Source organism: Cryptomeria japonica, chromosome 6 (assembly GCF_030272615.1).
Source record: "Cryptomeria japonica chromosome 6, Sugi_1.0, whole genome shotgun sequence".
Classification (NCBI taxonomy): Eukaryota; Viridiplantae; Streptophyta; class Pinopsida; order Cupressales; family Cupressaceae; genus Cryptomeria; species Cryptomeria japonica.
Window position 1 is genome coordinate 426,368,344 of NC_081410.1, and position 21,263 is coordinate 426,389,606.

Genomic DNA, 21,263 nt, shown 5'->3' on the forward strand with positions numbered 1-21,263 from the left:
AAAATGGTCTGGCTCAAGGCAAACAACTTTGCCAATAGAATAAGCAATGGTTTGCATGAAAGGCCAACAAGGAAAAGGAAGACCAAGCACTAGTACATTCAGAGCTAATTTTCAATGGCCGATTGTCGAAATTGCGACTAATTTTCGTTGGAGTGCTGACAAAAGAAGTCATCAAAAAACTCATCGTTGGACTTGTTGATGATGCCCCTGACCGTCGGAAATACGAAAATCTCATGGACTCTGCCGACGGTGGGCATGATCGCTCTTCCGGCCAAAAAAGTCATTGGACATGCAGCATCCCCGTCGGATGCTTCTGTAGAATTCGTTGGAACATCAACAAAAGTTTGGAACTTTGCACCGATGGTGATGTTGTTTATCTGATGCTTGTGTCACCGATCCATTAATATGCATCGACGACCATCTGACTACGAAGTGTCATCGCACGTACAGCATCCTTGTCGGATGTTTGTGTAGTTTGAGTCGGAAGTACGATGACTCCAGAACCTTTGCATCGACGAGAACATTGTATGTCCGATGATTTCATCATCGGTGGAAAGCTTGGTATCCGTCATAATTCTGACGATAATAATATTTTTATCAAAAAAACATTATTATCTAGTCATTGATATGTACAACAAATGATATTGTATCCCCACCACCTACTAATAGGGGGCATAGGTTTGAGGCTAATATGAGGTGCATTGGTTTCAAGCTAATAGGATCAAGCGCACCATGGTTGAGATGGTCCAACTCCCTAGTCTCACTCTAGGACTAAGCTCATGCCATATCTAAATGAAAGACATCTCAAATACATCGTCGGTGGAAAGCTGCAAAATGCCATTTTCATACATAAGCAAGACATACACAATTGGGCACAATCACCAAAAGAACGGTAAAAAGTGTGTTTGAGATCATTGTCCTAATTGTGGTGTGGTCACCAAGAGATCGCCATAAATTTGTCAACCTTTCCTTCATTTAAACCAAGTAAACCATTATGTATATGCATATGCATATGTATATGTATATGCATATGTATATAGTTTTGTGTATTCATTGAAGATTTTCATTTAATTTTGAGCATTTTGTGGATGTATATGCATATGCATATGCATATGTATATGTATATGTATATGTATATGCATATGTATATAGTTTTGTGTATTCATTAAAGATTTTCATTTAATTTTGAGCATTTTGTGGATGGTATAATCAAGAAACATATCATCACCCTCACGAATTATGCTCAACTGATTTAAGTACAACCATTTGATTGTTAATAATTTTTAAATTAAGGGAGTATTTTTCAAATACAATTGTTGAATTTTTTTTTTTAATATATATAATAGTATAAGACTTTTATGGATGGTATAATTAAGAAACATGCAATCACCTACACCAATTATGCTTGATTTATTGAACTACAACCCTTTGGTTGTTCTGATTGATTGAAAAATAGGTTTTAAGGACCCAAAACCATTACAACCCTTTGGTTGTTAATAATATTTAAAGGAATGAATTACTTCTCAAAACAAAATTGTTGGATTATTGAATTAGTATATATAATAGTAAGCTTTGCATATTCATAAAAGATCATATACATATGCATATGCATATCCATATACATAGCCATATCCATATGCATATGCATATGCATATACATAAAGGTTTACTTGGTTTAAATGAAGGAAAGGTTGACAAATTTATGGTGATCTCTTGGTGACCACACCACAATTAGGACAATGATCTCAAACACATTTTTTACCGTTCTCTTGGTGATTGTACCCAATTGAGTATGTCTTGCTTATGTATGAAAATGACATTTTGTAGCTTTCCACTGACGATGTATTTGAGTAAAAGATTTTCATTTAATTTTGAGCATTTTGTGAATGGTCTAATCAAGAAACATATCATCGCCCTCACCAATTATGGTCAACTAACTTAAGTACAACCATTTGATTTTTAATTATTTTTAAATTAAGTACTTTTCAAAATAGAATTGTTGAATTATTAATTTTTTATATATATAATAGTATAAGCCTTTTATGGATGGTATAATTAAGAAACATGCCATTTCCTACACCAATTATGCTCGATTGATTGAACTACAACCCTTTGGTTGTTAATAATATTTAAAGGAATGAATTACTTCTCAAAATAAAACAGTTGGATTATTGAATTAGTATATATAATAGTAAGCTTTCTATATTCATTAAAGATTTTCATTTAATTTTGAGTCTTTTGTGGATGGTATAATCAAGAAACATACCATCACCCTCACCAATTATGCTCAGTCAATTGAGCTACAACCCTTTGGTTGTAAGTATTTTTCAAAATAAAGAAGTACTTGTCAAAATAGAATTGTTGAACTAAATGAATTAGTATTTTGTTTTAAGATTTGTATATTCAAAAAAGATTCATACATAAGAAACACATACTCAACTAGGCACAATGACCAAGAGAATGGTAAAAAGTGTGTTTGAGATCATTGTCCTAATTGTGGTGTGGTCACCAAGAGATCACCGTAAATATGTCAATGCAACTTTTGTTGCAAAGTTGTAAAAAGTGTGTTAGTTTTGTTTCAATGTTAGTTAATCCTCAAATATCAGTTATGGATGTTGGAGGGTTGATGAGACACATAAATAGCCTTGTTTCATTGACCATAGGATCGGTTCTTGGAGGTATTGAAGGAAAAGTCAATAAAATTTGGAGATTTTCTGCAATTTTCACTATTTTTTCATAATGTTACAGTCTATTTTCCATCATTTTTTTGTTGTGAAATTATTTTTGTTGGTATTATAAACCTATTGAGAATGAGAGAAAAATGAATCCATGAATGTTTGTCTTTGGTTTGATTTAATTTCATTTTGATTTGAGCAAGTTATCATAGTTTTTCTAAACACTGTCATAAACCCTTGTTAGGGTATCCAGTCATAAAAATAAATGTATAAATCATATCCCCACTAGTGAAAAGTCACCCGAATGGGTGGGAACATGTATATTGGTATTATCTTTCATGTTTTCATGCTTTTTAGGTCTCCAAGATTCATTGGCACGTGCAAATGGTCACTGTTGGTATCATATTGGTCATGTATCAGACCTAGTGCAGCATCGAGGGCAGATTTGAAGTTGTAAGTGCAAGATAGACCCCCTTGGTGTTTGGAGGAAGGTAGTTAGGGGTGTAGAGGGTTAGTGAAAACCCTTTACAAGCTATTTTGGCCCTTGGGTAGAGAAAATCATCAAGAACTTTATGATTTTCCCTAGATAGTGTGTGGTTGTCCTACTCAACAAATTAAGATTGAGATTTGGGGAGTATGATGAAATGAATAATCTTATTATGTGGTGGACATCTGAGATATGGTTGTAGTGATCCTTGGCAACTTTTAAAGGGGTTTGGAGGCAGGGAATAAGTGGAAACAAATCATATCTTGTCAATTGTCTAAAGTGACTTGGCTGTCACAATCATTGTTGTCAATCATCTATATGTTGCAAATGGGGTTCACATAAAAGTCTTTTATTATTCAGAGACTAGTATAAAGGGTGTGTCAACCTTGTGGATTTTTCTCCTAACAAAGCCTAAGGATTTTAGGGCTTTAGGAAATATTTTGTGGTGTCTTTTGTCCATCAAATGGGCAGTATAGTTTGGTAGGGATTGATTTGTGTCAAGTAAGAGCAAGTGAGAAATTTGGGATTAAAAAGTTGATTTTGTGGTATTCTCTCATGTTCTCAAAACAATGTAATCAACATGTCCAAGGTGATATCCAAGGTCCAAGGGATTTCCAAACCTATATGCGAGGGCTCAAACTTGTAGTGGTTTAGGATGTAGACTAGTAAGTATGCCCTACTGAGTTGTTGGGTATGTTGAGTTTGCCATTGTGACTTACCCCCTACCTCTGCATCCTGCTATCATGGTTATGCTAGTTTTAAGAGCAACCCACATTTCAAGAATTCAAGAAAACATCAAGAAACAATTGAGAAATCTATGGTATTTGCTATGGTATTAAATTTTATAATTTGATTTTATGCATAGGTCTTAGGCTTTATTGGACGAGTGTGAATGTGAATTTGGATCTTGCATTGCACTTTTTTCCACTTGATTTAGATTCACATCTTCATCCTTCACAAGTATGAAGATAAGTATGATTAATTGTACCTAGCTTTGAAATCAGTTTTCAATGGTAGTATTTTAACACTAACAACCATGAGCTTGTCTATCCTTAACAACAAATTTGTCCCCCTTTTACATGCACTTAGGGACCCTCATTGTTCCTTTATGGTTATGACATATTTTATGACTGACATGGGTCTAGGGTTTCAAGAAATGAAAGAAAAGGGTTTATGCACAAAGATGGTGGTCAGAAAAGTGGACACCACCAAAAAAAACTTGGAAAAATAAGAAGCGCGTATGCGGTTTTAAAATTTTAAATTCCCGCGTACACACTTAGGTTTGTTCTTCCCAAGCCTAGAAAAGGTACCGCGTACGCGCTGCTTTTAGGAAAATGACCGCGTACGCGCTACTCCTAGGAAAATGAGCACATATGTGCTGCTTATAGGAAAATGAGCACGTACGCACTAATAATCCAAATAAAACTGCGTACGCGGTGCCTGGTTAAAAAAGTAAAAAAAAAAAAACTGGGTCTCATTTACCCGTAAATCACGTTTTTAACTTCATTTTTTCCCCATTTTCTCACCTAAACCGTGAACGGGGTGCTAGATTTGTCCTCCAGGCTATGGATCAAGGTTAGTTTTTGTTTATTTTTGTCTTTCTTTTCGGTTTATGCAATTTGTTTTACATTTTGAATTTAATTTCATTAATTTTGATTAGGTTTTTTCATTTTTTGTTTTAAAACCAGATTCTTCTAATCCAGAACAAGAACAACCAAATCCACCTCCTCAAAACCCACAAGAACAACCAAATGCACCTCTTGAAAACACACAAGAACAACCCCCAATTCCTCCTTTTGACCGCACAGCCAAAACACATGAAGAATTAATTAATCAGTTAGGAGAAAATACGTCTAAAATCAATAGACTGATTGTAAAATTGAAAACTTTTGAACTTGACCATCATCAATCCCTCGCCACTAGCCTAGAAACATTAGCTAGTGGTGCCATAGCTATTTCCACATAAATTACCAAATGGGGAAGCTTTAGGGATAGGTGTCGTCAATTCTATGCCAATGGGCTATAATACGATGGAGTAAAAAACAAAAATATTTCTAAACAACAGATATCTACCCTTTTTGTTGATCCCAGAACTGGTCAGCCATTACCTCTTAATGCAAAGAGGTTTCACATACATTGGTGTACCAATGCGCAAATGAAGAATCTTTTTTGGCAGAGGTGGTGGATGGTCTTTGATGATCCACCTTGTAATAATTATGAGGTGCCATTGTTGGCATTCAATCAGACAAAGGGAGATTGTTGGCATTTTAATAAGGATATTGAGAAGGTTGTTGATGATTATGGATATAACTGATTAAGGATGTTTATTGCATTAACAACATTATTTTGTCATTGATGTCAAGAAATTGATTTTCTGATTTAGTATGATGTTGCCATATCTTAAGAAGTATGTTTTGAAGAGAATTAAGATGTCGATAAAAGACATAGAAAGAATGTGATGAATAAGGGGAGGAGTAAGTTATTCAATGGGCAACTATTACTGAGTTACACAATGATGAGATCATGATGTTTAGATTGTTTTTATATCCTACATATGCTATTGTTTGTAAGGTTAATACTATACTATGTTACCGAGCAAAGAACCTAGTCGGTAAACCCTAAGGAACCTAGTCGATAAACCCTAAGGTTATCGCTATCGGTTAATGAAGGCGGAATGTCTATCGAGTGAAGTTTAGTATTTACTGAGTTGCAACCGAGCAATAACATAATGCATTGGATGAATACATGTGTTATTTAATGAAGGAAGCTGATGAGGTGGATATGATTAAATGATTGATACAAAGTGTATGAAGTCTGTTAAGAATCTATGACATTGAAAGATCGGCAAGAAGATCTATAGCTCAGATTGAACTGTAATACCCTAGCACAAGTTCCAAGAAATGTATGCAAGTTCCAAGGAAAGGTAAAACATTTTTAGATCAAAGGATACATTGGACCTAGTCAAGTTTGAAGATCTTATGGCTATGATTGATTATGGGAAATGTGATCAAGAAGATTCAGCAGTTAGCAAATTGTTTATAAATAAGGAATTGTTGATAAACAATGTATGTGGGCGAATGTAAGCACAGGGATGCTACATAGTGATTACCGAGCATAAAAGCTTGAAGACCTATTTGATTAACAAAGTATAGAGCCCAGCAAAAGGATAAGATAAGTCCTATGACTAAGAAGTATTGAGAAAATAAGAATCTGCTTTAGCATTTTAGATGCAAAGTTGCAGATATATTCTTATTACTGTTATTTTGTAAAGTGACAAAAAATGTCTTAACCAAGTGGACTTAACAGTCTTATTTGTAAAACCCTCTAGCAAGGTAACATTCTGAATGAGTGTTTGAAATCCTTTGACAAGGTCACTTCTAACAAAGTGAAGATCCTAATAGATTTGAGGGAAATCCCTTAATTGGGTCACATCTAGCAATGTGTTTGTAATCTTTAATAGGATTTGCTTTTAACTAAGCATACTCTAGAAGAGTATATTTCTTAGTGGGTCTGAAATCCCATAGTGGTTTTTCCCTATTTGGGTTTCCATGTTAAATCTGGTGTTGAATGTGTTGTGATGTTATCTGTTTATGAGTTTGCATGTTTTACAGTTTTGGTTACATATATCTGTTAAAGCTACCGAGGTTGAATCTATTGATTTCATGGAAGTTTAAGTTTGTATGATTCACCCCCCCCCTCTCATCTTGTTAGCTTGGCATCTGTACTTAACAATTAGTATCAGAACTATCAATTGGTATCAGAGCTTTGGACTTCAGAAGAAAAGTTTAAAGGTACTTGAGGCAAAGATCCAAAGATGTATAAGAGGGATGCACCGAAGCTGAACAAGTCTAGTTTCTCTACATGGTAGAAAAGGATGAAGCTGCACTTATCAGGAGTTGGAGAATATGCAACATATTATCTGGAGAATGATTTCATTACACCGAGCACCTATCCATTGATAATGGAAGAGATAAAGGCAAAGCAAGAACACACTCAAGAAATGATTGAGATATCATCAGCATTGACTGATTCAGAGTTTAATGATCTAGAAGGCTGCAGTGATGCAAAAGCAATGTGGGACAAACTCATATCTATGTATGACGATGTTGAACATGTTTAAAGAGAAAAAGTAGATAGTCTAAGAGGACAACTTGAATCTATTAGGATGAATGAAGGTGAGAACATAACCTAGTACCGTACAAGACTAAAGGAGATTGTCAATCAAATTAAAGGAGCAGGTAGAACTGTTGAAGAAAAGGATGTAACAAGTAAGTTATTGAGAACCCTTCTACCAGCTTATGCAATCTAAGTCTTTGCAATCAATGAATTGAGGTTTGTACCCAATATGCCAGTTTCTTTAGATGCTACTATCAGTAAGCTACATGCATTTGAGTTAAGTAATTATGATAACAATGGGTCTTTGGTAAATAAAGTAGAATCTGCATTCAGTTCTTTTCAACTTGGTAAATCTAATGATTACAATGATAGACTGAGTAAGTATTCTGAAGGGGATCACAGTGGAGCAAGTGAAAGATTTCGTAAGAACATGGAAGAAGTACACAAGCTGTATGAGGAAATCAGAAAGAAAGAAGAGTTTGAAGCACTATTGGCCAGAATATTACCGAGAGGAAAAGGTAAGTATAAAGGAAAACTACCTTTGAAATGTTTCAATTGTGATAAGATAGGACATTTGGCTTATAACTGTCCTAACAGAGAATCTAGTGAAAAGAGAGATTATCGAGATGACAGGTAGAAAGACAACCAATACAGAGGACACTGAGACTTCAGAAGGAGAGATAAAAAGTCATGCCTAATAGCTGATGAGGAATCCAATGATGATAAATCTGATGAAATTGATACAGAGGAAGTAGTTTATGTGGCTATCAAATATGGATCAGATGAAGAAAGGTATGAAGAAAAATCCCTAGTATCTCACATAAGCAAAAATGATTCTTGGATAATAGATAGTGGATGTTCACATCACATGACAGGTGACAAACTCAAGTTTGTTAAGTTAGAAGATTATGATGGAGGTTATGTAAGATTTGGTAATGATGCACCATGTCTAGTAAGAGGTAAAGGATCCATAACACTTCTTGACAATGCTAAATGTAATGATGTCTATTGGGTTGAAGGTTTGAAATACAATTTGTTGAGTGTAGCACAACTAAACAATATAGGATACCGAATAGAGTTTCAGAAAGGAATTGTCAAAGTTCATAACAAGCATGGAAAGTTAGCAGCTACCGGGACACAAACAAAAGGTAACACATTTCACCTTGACTCAACTTGGAATAAGTGTCTATATGTAAAGATAGATGATACCTGGTATAGAATAAAAGGTTTTGTCATGTAAATTTTGATAATCTGATCAAAATAAGTAAGAAGCATCGAGTAAAAGGTCTACCGAGTCTTGAGAAACCTGAGAATGCTATGTGCCGAGGATGCTAGATGGGTAAGATGACAAGATCAAGATTTACAAGTAAGTCCTACACTTCTAAGGGAATTTCAGATCTTGTGCATACTGATCTTTGTGGTCCTATGAAAGTTCAGAGTTATTATGGTGATAAGTATTTCATATTAATTGTGGATGATTATTCAAGGATGATGTCAGTAATGTTTTTAAAAGAAAAATCAGAAGCTTTTCAAATGTTTGAATGGTACAAGGCAAGAGTTGAAAATAAAACAGGAAGACAACTGAAATGTCTTAGATCTGATAGAGGAGAGTTCACCTTTGATGAGTTCAACTTATTCTACAATGATCATGGTATAAAAAGACAAGTCTCTGCACCAAGAACTCCACAGCAAAATGGGATAGCTGAGAGAAGAAATAGATCTATTGTGGATTGTGCCAAAACCCTGATGATTGAAAAGAAAGTGCCACAAACATTTTGGAGAGAAGCAATAAGCATGGTAGTTTACACCCTGAACCAAGTACAACTGAAGAAAGGAACTTTGAAGACACCATATGAAATTTGGTATGACAAGAAACCTAATGTAAGTTATTTTAAAATCTTTGGAAGTAGATGCTATGTTCACAAAGATGATAGAAATGGAAAGTTTGATCAAAAAAGTGAAGAAGGAACATTTCTAGGTTATTCTACTAGAAGCAAAGCATTTAAATGTCTGATCAAATCATCTACCAAAATAGTAGAAAGTGCAAATGTGAAAATTGATGAATTTGCAAAAAGAAATAATGAAGGAAATTCCAAGGAACCAGAAGATTATGATGAATTTGTCTATGTTCAACTGACAAGTCCTACCAAGAGAACTGTTGAAGGAAATAAAGAGAATATCCCGTTACCAAGTGATGAAGAAGATCATACAGAATCTATCGAGCTTATATTAGCCAAGTATGTCAGAAGGAATCATGCATCAAGTCAAATTATAGGAGATAAGAATGATCCAATGATGACAAGGAACAAACTGAGACAGAACACATGTCTGATATCTGAATTTGAACCAAGGATAGTGAAAGAGGCATTTAATAGTGAAGATTGGATAAATGCTTTGATAGAAGAGATTGATCAAATCAAGAAGAATGACACATGGACACTGGTCCCAAGACCGAAGGACAAAAATGTAATCGGTACAAAGTGGATTTTTAGAAACAAGCTGAATGAAAAAGGTGAGGTGGATTTGTTGAAGACAAGAATAAAGATCAGGTATGTAAATTGAACAAAGCTTTATATGGTTTGAAACAAGCACCTAGAGCATGGTATGAGAGATTGCACTCTTATTTGATCAAGATTGGTTTTATAAGAACAAGTGAAAACAATAATATGTACATGAAGAAAGGTGAAGACAATGGAATATTGATCTCAGCCATATTTGTTGATGACATTATATTTTGTGGAAATGATTCTCTATGCAAGAACTTTGGAAATGAAATGAGCAAAGAATTTGAGATGTCACTAATCAGTGAGATAAAGTATTTTATAGGTTTACAGATACTGCAAATGAAAGATGAGATTTTTATTACTCAATCCAAGTACATAAAGGAAATCTTGAAGAAATTTGGAATATAGGACTCAAAACCAGTAAGTACTCCTATGACTACCAACTGTAAACTATCAAAGAATGATGAATCTGCATCTGTTGATGAGACACTTTACCCATCTATGATTAGAAAGTTGCAATATGTTGTTCACAACAAGCCAGATATAGCACATGTAGTAGGTATAGTTGCAAGATTTTCTGTAGATCCCAAGGAAACACATATGACAGCAATCAAGAGAATTTTTAGATACTTGAAAGGCACTGAGGATTATGGCTTAGTATATCAGAAAGGAAATGATTTTGATTTAAAAGTTTATACTGATGCTAATTGTGCAGGCAACATAGATGATAGGAAAAGCACAAGTGGTGGAGCTTTCTTTTTAGGAGAAAGACTCGTAAGTTGGCTTAGCAAGAAACAAGGATGTGTTTCATAGTCAACAGTCGAAGCTGAATATGTTGCTGCAACATTGAATTGTACCAATATAGCATGGATCAAACAACTATTGGAAGGCATAAATGAGAAAGTTACCGAGCCAGTAACTATATTATGTGATAATAATAGTGCCATTAACATTTCAAAGAATCGTGTAATGCACTCTAAGACAAAGCACATCTATATCAAATATCATTATCTTAGAGAAGAAGTTCAAGAGAAGAAAGTGGTGTTGGCGTATGTTAGCACAAAGGAACAAATAGCAGATATCTTCACCAAGCCACTGCCAAGGGACACTTTTGAGTATCTCAGAAGCAAGTTAGGGGTCCTACCCCTATCTTCTACTCACTGATTGAGTTTGGTGAAAGCATCAATTTGATGTCTCTAAAGAATACCTTTTAGGAGTTGATGCTGATTTACACACTTTAGGAGGTTTTCTAAAGGTGTGCAAGAAACAAAATAGGGAACAGGAATTATAGACAATGCTCTGACCGAGACTGAGTTGATACCGAACAACAAAGGAATTACTTCACGCAGGAAGAAATTATGTATTAGTTTTCTTTTGGCATTGTTGTCAAAGGGGGAGAAGACTAATGTATGGGGGAGAAGACTGATGACATGGGGAGAGCATTTCAGAATCTCACAGCAATCTGAATCAATTGGTTTTGCCATCAATGCCAAAGGGGGAGATTGTTGGCATTCAAACAGACAAAGAGAGATTGTTTGCATTTCAATAAGGATATTGAGAAGGTTTTTGATGATTATGGATATAACTGATTAAGGATGTTTACTATATTAACAATATTATTTTGTCATTGATGTCAAGAAATTGATTTTCTGATTTAGTATGATGTTGCCATATCTTAAGAAGTATGTTTTGAAGAGAATTAAGATGTCGGTAAAAGACACAGAAAGAATGTGATGAATAAGGGGAGGGGTAAGTTATTCAATGGGTAATTATTACCAAGTTAGAAAATGATGAGATCATGATGTTTAGATTGTTTTGATATCCTACATATGCTATTGTTTGTAAGGTTAATACTATACTATGTTACTGAGCAAAGAACCTAGTCGATAAACCCTAAGGAACCTAGTCGGTAAACCCTAAGGTTATCGCTATCGGTTAATGAAGGCGGAATGTCTATCGAGTGAAGTTTAGTATTTACCGAGTTGCAACCGAGTAATAACAGAATGCATTGGATGAATACATGCTTTATTTAATGAAGGAAGCTAATTAGGTGGATATGATTAAATGATTGATACAAAGTGTATGAAGTTTGTTAAGAATCTATGACATTGAAAGATCGGCAGGAAGATCTATAGCTCAGATTGAACCGTAATACCCTAGCACAAGTTCCAAGAAATGTATGCAAGTTCCAAGGTGAGGTAAAACATTTTCAGATCGAAGGATACATTGAACCTGGTCAAGTTTGAAGATCTGATGGCTATGATTGATTATGGGAAATGTGATCAAGAAGATTTAGCGGTTAGCAAATTGTTTATAAATAAGGAATTGTTGATAAACAATGTATGTGGGCAAATGTAAGCACAGGGATGCTACATAGTGATTGCCGAGCACAGAAGCTTGAAGACCTATTTGATTAACAAAGTATAGAGCCCAGCAAAAGGACAAGATAAGTCCTATGACTAAGAAGTATTGAGAAAATAAGAATCTGCTTTAGCATTTTAGATGTAAAGTTGTAGATATATTCTTATTACTGTTATTTTGTAAAGTGACAGAAAATCTCTTAATCGAGTGGACTTAATAGTCTTATTTGTAAAACCCTCTAGCAAGGTAACATTCTGAATGAGTGTTTGAAATCCTTTGACAAGGTCACTTCTAACAAAGTGAAGATCCTAACAGATCTGAGGAAAATCCCTTAACCAGGTCACATCTAGCAATGTGTTTGTAATCTTTAACAAGATTTGCTTTTAACCAAGCATACTATAGAAGAGTATATTTCTTAGTGGGTCTGAAATCCCATAGTGGTTTTTCCCTATTTGGGTTTCCATGTTAAATTTGGTGTTGAATGTGTTGTGATGTTATCTGTTTATGAGTTTGCATGTTTTACAGTTTTGGTTACATATATCTGTTAAAGCTACCGAGGTTGAATTTGTTGATTTCATGGAATTTTAAGTTTGTATGATTCACCCCCCCCTCTCATCTTGTTAGCTTGGCATATGTACTTAACAATTAGTATCAGAACTATCAGCCATTATATTTTTTGAGAAAAATATATTGTGAGTTTGTGCTCAATGTGCAGCCAAACTATTTTGACATGAGAGATTTTCATGGTAGAGGTGGTAGCTCTGCCCAAGATAGACTTGGAGCCCATAGGTGATTAGTCACAGAGAGTTGCCACACCCTAGCAACCAAACCCAAGGTGCATCAGGTTGTCGCATTACAACTAAAAGAGTCAATGGAGCTACAGACTCTTCAAGTGGCCACAACATTAACTGGTGTCATCATCCAGCATGGGACGTCATTAGCACACCCTATTGTATTGGATGATGAGTCGTTAGAGGGTGATAGAGAGCTCACCGAGCATATGTGTGTCAGTTTCTCGGGGATAGATGATGTAGCTGGTGCAGATGGATACTCATATCATCTGTGTGCGATTTGTAGTTGTAGATATTAGGCTCACATGGTTGAGGATGTCGCGCTAATAGATGAGTTGATGGACATGGTGTTTGCCCATGAGCCACAGACACAGGTGTGTTGATTTGAATTCTTAACATTTTATTTATCGATCACTTTAAATTTGTAATTACATAAATGAATTTCCATTTATACATCAATTTAAATTGAGACAAATAATATGCATTTTAGGATGCAACAGCGGTATCCCATACACCTCCCCCAGTTACTATAGCTACAACTTCGATGCCTGAGGTATAAATTTTGTAACATGTTAAAATAGAATAGTACACTTTGAATTCAAAAAAATACAAGATATACTAACTATCTTTAATGCTTGGTCCAATTTCTTGTTTGTAGGTATTGACAAGGGATGAAATATCCCAGATTGATGACATCACGCTCTCAGCGATCGATTTTGGCCTACAAGGCTATACGGTATCATATTTTGTACAACTCTTTTTATGTATTGTTTTGATGGAATATGCAAGTCATTTCATTTTAGATTTTTAAAATTATGTTTAATTTATTATCTGTACTAATATCTCATGTTAATTTTGTGTTTTTAGGGTACCCCCTTCGCATCTAGGGCTCGTTCTAAGAAAAAGAATTCCTCAAAAATGCCAAAGCATGTGAAGAAGGTAATTGAACACATTTTTAGTTGTACAATTGTTTGAAAATGTTGAAATCAAGTATTAGTTGGGGTTTGTAGATTGATTAGTGTTTTTTGTCTAGTTTACATGTACAGCGACCATTGAGCTTTGTGAATATGTTGAATGCACCTGATTCATCCACAGATCAAGAGAGGGTGGAGGTATGTATCTCTACTTTATTTTCTTGATTTCATGATTATATGCACACATACATGTGAACTTGTGATATATTATAATCTTATAATTTTTTCATACAGGAAATATCCATACCTATTTCGTCAATGGCGAACCCTCCTCCTTGCATTGGAGAAGCATCTCGAGATCCGGTACACTTTTGTTTGATATGTAAAATTAATTATTATAACCTTCAATACTTATCATTATATTAATGTATTAAATCTTTGTACATTTTTTGTATAGGTAATAGAGACAGTTTCTACATCAATGGTGAGCCATCCTCAGTCCATTGGAGAAACATCTTAGGCATAGGTATGTCATTATTCTCTATATTATAGCTTTTAAGAGTTTTTGATATATTTATGTTAGTACATTATATTAATTGTACATTTAATCTACAATAGACTCCTTCGCGGTACAGCCATAATGTGGATCCATTTAAGTATGTCTTCAAGAAAACTCCTAAGAGTGACAAGGAGAGGAGAGCAAAGACATTAGCTCCCGGATCAGCCGATGAGGTAATCTACATTTCAATTGCAAAGGAATTAAAGTTAAATGCATAGTTATGTTGTTAATTGTGAACTATTTTCTACAAAAAAATTCTAACTTGGCTTTTGAATTGTGGTTTTGCAACAATCTACAGAGCCATGTACTATGCCGAAGAGGCTTGATTTTGATGATCCACCACAAGTTTAGGATCATATAATGTTAGTTTTGGTCATAGAATGGCCAATACATGTAGATATATTCTACATTTTTATTGTATATCGATTTGGACATGGCATATGCCACATTTTTGTAATACTTGTATTGACTTGGCAGACATGCCTTTTTTTAATATATATAAATATCAATATTCGATCCAATAAATGTGTAATGAGTTCATTATTTTGTATTTGTTGTATTTTCTGGTTTTCCTTTTATAAATGTAAATGAATATTTGCATATGTAATCAACAATATGAATATAAACAACAAAAATATATGATATAAAACATTGCAATCGTGGAATATGATTTGATAAAATTTCTAAAATGTTGAATTAACCCTACAAAACTCCTTGTATTCAGTTCATTATTGTGTATTCGTTGTATTTGGTGGCTGCCCTTTTATAAATTTAAATGAATATTTTCATATGTAATTAACAATATGAATATAAACAACAAAAATCGACAATATGAATATAAACAACAATGTGTTTGGTGCAAGAGCACCCTCACGCTCGCAATGGTCAAATTTTGTTCGTCGTGTGCACAAAGCGACGTTGTGAACACATCCAAGTGGGCAGGTTTATGCTAGGTGTGCCCCTATCATGCATCCCAAAGCACCAGAACGTCGAGAGTCATACCCTACCAGTGCGATCTCTCTCGTGCCCTGAGTCCAAAAAATTATCAAAATTTGACGGACTATTTCTTCCAATCCATGACACATATGGTTGATTTGTTTGATCCTGTGGGGTCACGTGAGGCTCCTCTACAATGGACTATCTCAGTTTTCGATGACTCGAAGCCATTTTCAATTAGTAGCATTTTTTTGCCTACTCCAAAAACTATCAATTGCTTGCAAGGAAAAGTTGAAAGATTGGCTAGAATTGATTTTGTTCATCGTATGCACAAATCAATACCGTGAGCGTGTTCAGGTGGGTAGGTTTATGCTAGGCATGCCCCATTGTGCATCCCAAAGCACCAGAATGTCGAAAGTCATACCTTACCGGTGCGATCTCTCAAGTGCCCTGAGTCCAAAAAATTATCAAAATTTAATGGACTGTTTCTTCCAATCCATGACACATACAGTCAATTTGTTTGATCTCGTGGGGTTGCATGAGGCTCCTCTACAATTTCCTATCTCGGTTTTTGATGACTCGAAGCCATTTTCAATTAGTAGCATTTTTTCACCTACTCCAAAAACCGTCAGTCGCTTGCAAGGAAAAGTTGCAAGATTGGCTAGAATTGATTTGGTTCATCATATGCACAAACCGACATCACGGGTGCATTTGGGTGGGCAGGTTTACACTAGGCATGCCCCTTTTGTGCATCCCAAAGCACCAGAACATTGAGAGTCATACTCTACCAGTGCGATCTCTCAAGTGCCTTGAGTCCAAAAAATTATCAAAATTTGACGGACTGTTTCTTCCAATCCAGGACACATGCAATCGATCTGTTTGATCTTGTGGGGTCATGTGAGGCTCCTCTACAATGGCCTATCTCAATTTTTGACAACTCGAAGCCATTTTCAATTAGTAGCATTTTTTTGCCTACTCCAAAAACGGTCTGTTACTTGCAAGGAAAAGTTGCAAGATTGGCTAGAATTGATTTGGTTCGTCATATGCACAAACCGATGCCACGAGCTCATCCGGGTGGGCAGGTTTATGCTAGGCATGCCCCTGTTATGCATCCCAAAGCACCAAAACTAGTAGAGTCATACCCTACCGATGCAATGTAGAAGTTGCTTGACAACTTTTTTGACAAATTTTTTGACAACAACGACAATTTTTGCTCAAATTATATCTAGTCTCAATCTATGACCCCTATGACCCGATAATGACTCAAATAATTATTCATGATTATACAAGAATCAAGAATGCTCATGATTGACCAGGGACACATCACATATACTCAAAACATAGTCACAAAACATTGTAACATATTATTCAAAAATTTGCCTCTAAATATGGTCAAATCAGCTCTTGGCTATTTGATTATACAAAAAATTGTCTTACAAATCATCTCATGGGCTTTTATACAAAATTTGGAATTACAATATGTGTGATTCAGCTCATCGCCATTTTAATATACAAATCATCTCATGGGATTTTATACAAAATTTGGCAATACAATATGTGCGATTCAACTTATCGCCATTTTAATATACAAAATTTGGCTGTACATATGTACAAATCAGCTCATTGCCACTTAAATATACAAAATTATGCCCCTAAACATTTAAAAATTAGCTCATGGGCATTTATATATACAAAAAATGAATATAGAACAATTTGTCGATGATTTATACAAAATTCTCAAAATCATTCTACTCTGAACCATAGAATCAATCAAGCCTTCATGATCGGCTCTGACCCGTATTGTGTCAAGTATTGCCTCATGGTTAGATTCATGAACAACCAAACATCATAATTCTTGATAGGGTATCGTCGAAGCCATGTTCTTGTCACGACAACAGACCCTATTGGGTACTCAATACCCTCTATATCAATCATTGTGGTTGTCAATTTTGTTTTAGGCTCAACACAACAACACAAATAGTAATCTATTCCTTCTTCATTGTTCTCTTCTGCAACAATTGCATACACATGACATGCATTTTATAAAGTGTTAATTAATACCAAAAATAAAGTATGATACATGGTCAAAATCCACTAGGTCAGATACATGGTCAAAATCCACTGATATCTTCATCTGGCTCAATTGTAGTGCTTTAGGAATTTGATATGAATCAATGGGAACCCATGGTCTACAAGACCATTTGTCAACCCACTCTTCTGATTCACATTCTTCCCACAAACAATACATCCATGAAGAGAAAAAACATACCACCTGTCTTGTATAAATTACCAGTGAACTTGAATTTTGTAATGCCCATACCCTAGTCGGACTTTTAAAACCCGTTTAAACTTGATTGACTTCCTATGTGGCATTCTTGAATGGTAGATTAACCGATATGCAATGTGTAGTTTAGATAATACAAATAAATTGTGCATACTTATTATTGTGCTTTTGCATCGATTTTCGTGTAAATGTAATTGACTCCTAACCCTTGAGATAAATCTTGAGCTAACACCTTCATTGAATATGTATATGTATATGCATGCTTGTATGAATTCATGGGTGCAGGGGATTGCAGGTACAACACCGCTTAGGGCAAGGTTTATCCCCTTTGGAATTTGCAAGGTTGAGTATACTCCTTCATCTTTTGAATTCGGATTTAATGGTCATATAACTCTCGTCTTGCCTTAGCCATGGTTAGGTGAGCATCGTGCGTGGATTCGTGGAGCTTGCCTTTCATTGGGATGCGTGTCGAGAGACTTGGAAGACTTCCTCGATTTGCATGCCTTGCGCGAGGTAAGTGAGGTTTGTTATTCTAAGTATTAAATTCAAATTTATGAGTAGACGTGCACATTTGTGATATGGAAATTTAAATAGGTAGTTTCTTTATATGATTAATCATTAATTTAGAGAGATTGTTTTAAATTGTTATTGTAGCAAGCTTAAGGCATTTAACTGGGGTTAGTGTGCTCATTTATGCATTTGTAACATTTATGCATTTATAGTTGAGAAATTAGGAGAAACAAGACTCTTGCATTAGAGTAGTCATTCATTTAAAAAAAGTCGCTTTATTAAGTTAAAGCGAGTTAATTTAATAGCTAATTTTAAAATAACGAATTTATTGAGTTATGCATTTTAGAAAGGAAAAAATAAAAATAAAAATTTAAAGTCATTGGAGAGATAGAATTAAATTACTCATTTTCGCATTTTGGAAGAAAAGGGGTAAATTACTATTATTTAAATGAAATTATTTTCTCTTTACTTGTAAAGTCGATATAATATAAAAGTTTGATTTTTAGAAAATTAAGTTAATCAAAACGCCTTATCCGGTCAATAGTTCCAAAATATAAATGAAGAACTAAATCGATATTGAGAAATTTAAAATTTAAAAGAAATAGAAGCATTATAATTTTAATAAGGAAAAAACAAATGAGATGTATTAAATAAGGTAAATGAATGACGTCCATTTCATTTTCATTCATTTTATTTCAAAAATAAATGCCTAATTTCGAAATTAAAAATTAGGGCAAAATTAGGGCTTTTTCTTTTTAACCTAGTTTTGGAGACATTTTGGGGGTTTTTGGGCTTGGGAGTTTTTTTTGGAGAAAATTGGAGAAATATTGCATTGAAGCAGCAGATTGGAGAAGCTCTTCCTCAAGATACATGCTCGGATTTGCACTATGAGGTAGGATTTGAATCTACCTTTCTACTTCTTGTTAAAAAAAAAAAGAGAGAGAATTTTTACTCATGAATGTGTTTTCTTTGAAGAATAGTTGCAGTTGTTTCTTTATGCTTGGTTGATTTAGAATAAAGTTTGATGTTGTGTTTTCAGCTTGATGAGGAAATATAGTCTTCTCATAATGAAGTTTATTTTTTTAGGAAAAATTTGATAAAAGAATGAGGGTTTTTACATTTGTTTTGATTGTTTGATTCTTGAACATTTCAAAAAAAAATAGTTTCCCCAGTTGGTTGTTTGCTATGAGAAATCTGGAAATCTGTTTTAGGACTGTAAAAATGGGGATTTATTTTGTCTACATTTTCATTTGGGGTGTTTTGTTCATGATATTCAAAAAAAATACATATAAAAGTTTGCTGTAGAATGCTCTTTTCTTTCTGTGTGAGTGCACTGAGAACCTGGTTGTTTCTTTTATTTTTTTGACTGTATTTTAATGGCCTTACAAAATAAATTTAAAAAAAAAAAGAAAATTAAAAAAAAAACGGTGTTTTGTTTGGCCCTTGGTAGCTGCTACCAGCTGGTAGCAACGCTACCAGTGGTAGCGAACTGCTACCAAATGGTAGCAGCGCTACCAAAGGTAGCGCTCTGCTACCATTTGGTAGCAGCGCTACCAAAGGTAGCGTAGGCTGCCAATGGGGGGGGGGCCCACGTGGGTTCCCTCCTTTTTTTTGAAACTTAAAAAAAAGTTAGTTTAATTGATTTTTTTTATTATTATTTGTTATTATATTATATAATATGTTTTAAAAGAAAAAAAAAAGGAGATATAGGCATGTCACATATAAAAAAAGGAATTTAGATTAGTTAGTGAATAAAAAAAAAAATTAGTATAAGGGAATAGAATCTATCTGCCTTGATATTAAGTGATTTTGAATTCAGTGTCAAATCTTATTTAATTTCAAACTTAGTAAATAATACATTTGGAGTTCGAGAAGCAACATTTAGTAAATCCTTAGTCTAATACCGGGTTTTAATTTCATGTTGATTACATCATACCCGAGTTAATACTGCTGTTAACATGGAATAAATAGTGATGGCGGTTTAATAAGAGTTGTTTATAATGAAAGATAATTTAGCTAGTATATCGAAGTATCGACATTATTAGTCAGAGCAATATGATAAAACGAATACCTCTACCGGATAATGCCTATGCTGAATTAAATCTTCTATTATTGAATTTGGTTATGTAATGGCAAGTCTTGACATGATAGTGTTGGTTGCAAGTTGGTCAAGCCCCTAATTAGGAAACCGTCAAACAAGAGTATCCAGGATTGTTTGTTTCTTTTTATTTGTTATGATTCAATTTGACCCGCTTCTAAAAGGGATCATTACGTAATTGATGTCCGAAGTGTCTGTTGTATACTGATTGTATTCGCCCTAGTGGCAAGATGTAAAAGACTTATAAATTTTGTATTCCTAACGATATAATGCCAAAGGGGTCTTGCAGTTGAGCAGACCCGGAGATGTAGCCCATCCGGGGTGAACTCCGAGATCATATCTGTGTTATGTGATGTTTATAGCGTGCTTTGTTTTATGTTTTAAATTATCTTGAATGGTTGTATTCTTGCAAAGTGTAAAGTGTGAATTAAATGAATTCAAATTTAAATGTATAACATTTTTCATATGGATGAACGTAGTTATTCAAGTTCATAATACGTTGTGAATTATGAATATGGCATGGTATTTATATATTGAAAATCAAGTGTGGAAAAAGTAAATTGGTAATGTTAATTTGAGTTGTAATAGTGGAAGAAATCTAGATAGAATTACTTCATTGGATTAATTGTTAAAAAGTATGTTAATTGGAATGAATGTAAAAAGGGGAAAACAAAGTTAAAAATTAGGTCACAAAACCGTAGATTGAAATCTAGAAGATGAACATCACATAAATAACTATCCTTTTACCTTAGTAAATGAATCACGCCATGTCAGTTATGTTTCATTACATTGGTTAAATTTGTTAAGTTATTTCACGTTTTAATCTTAACAATAATCCTCACCGGGTTAATCTGTTAATCGTGTGGACTCAATCAAATATTCATGTTGTATATTGAATGAATATACTTAGTAATTTATGTTGTAATTTTGAATCAATAACCCTCACCAGATTACTTCTATAACCGGGCGAACCCAACTAGAAAACCCATATGTTAATCTTTATAAAAAGGAATCCCTCATGTTTGCTA

At 34.3% G+C, this 21,263-nt stretch overlaps 1 protein-coding gene across 1 annotated transcript in view; it reads left to right on the forward strand.

Annotated features, from left to right (window-relative positions):
- Positions 1–21,263, forward strand: part of LOC131043009 (expansin-A9-like) — a 96,096-nt gene that overhangs the window by 1,078 nt on the left and 73,755 nt on the right. The window contains exon 2 of the mRNA XM_057976359.2: positions 4,725–4,737. Within this exon, the coding sequence (XP_057832342.2) occupies positions 4,725–4,737 (13 nt within the window). The remainder of the gene's footprint in view (positions 1–4,724; positions 4,738–21,263) is intronic.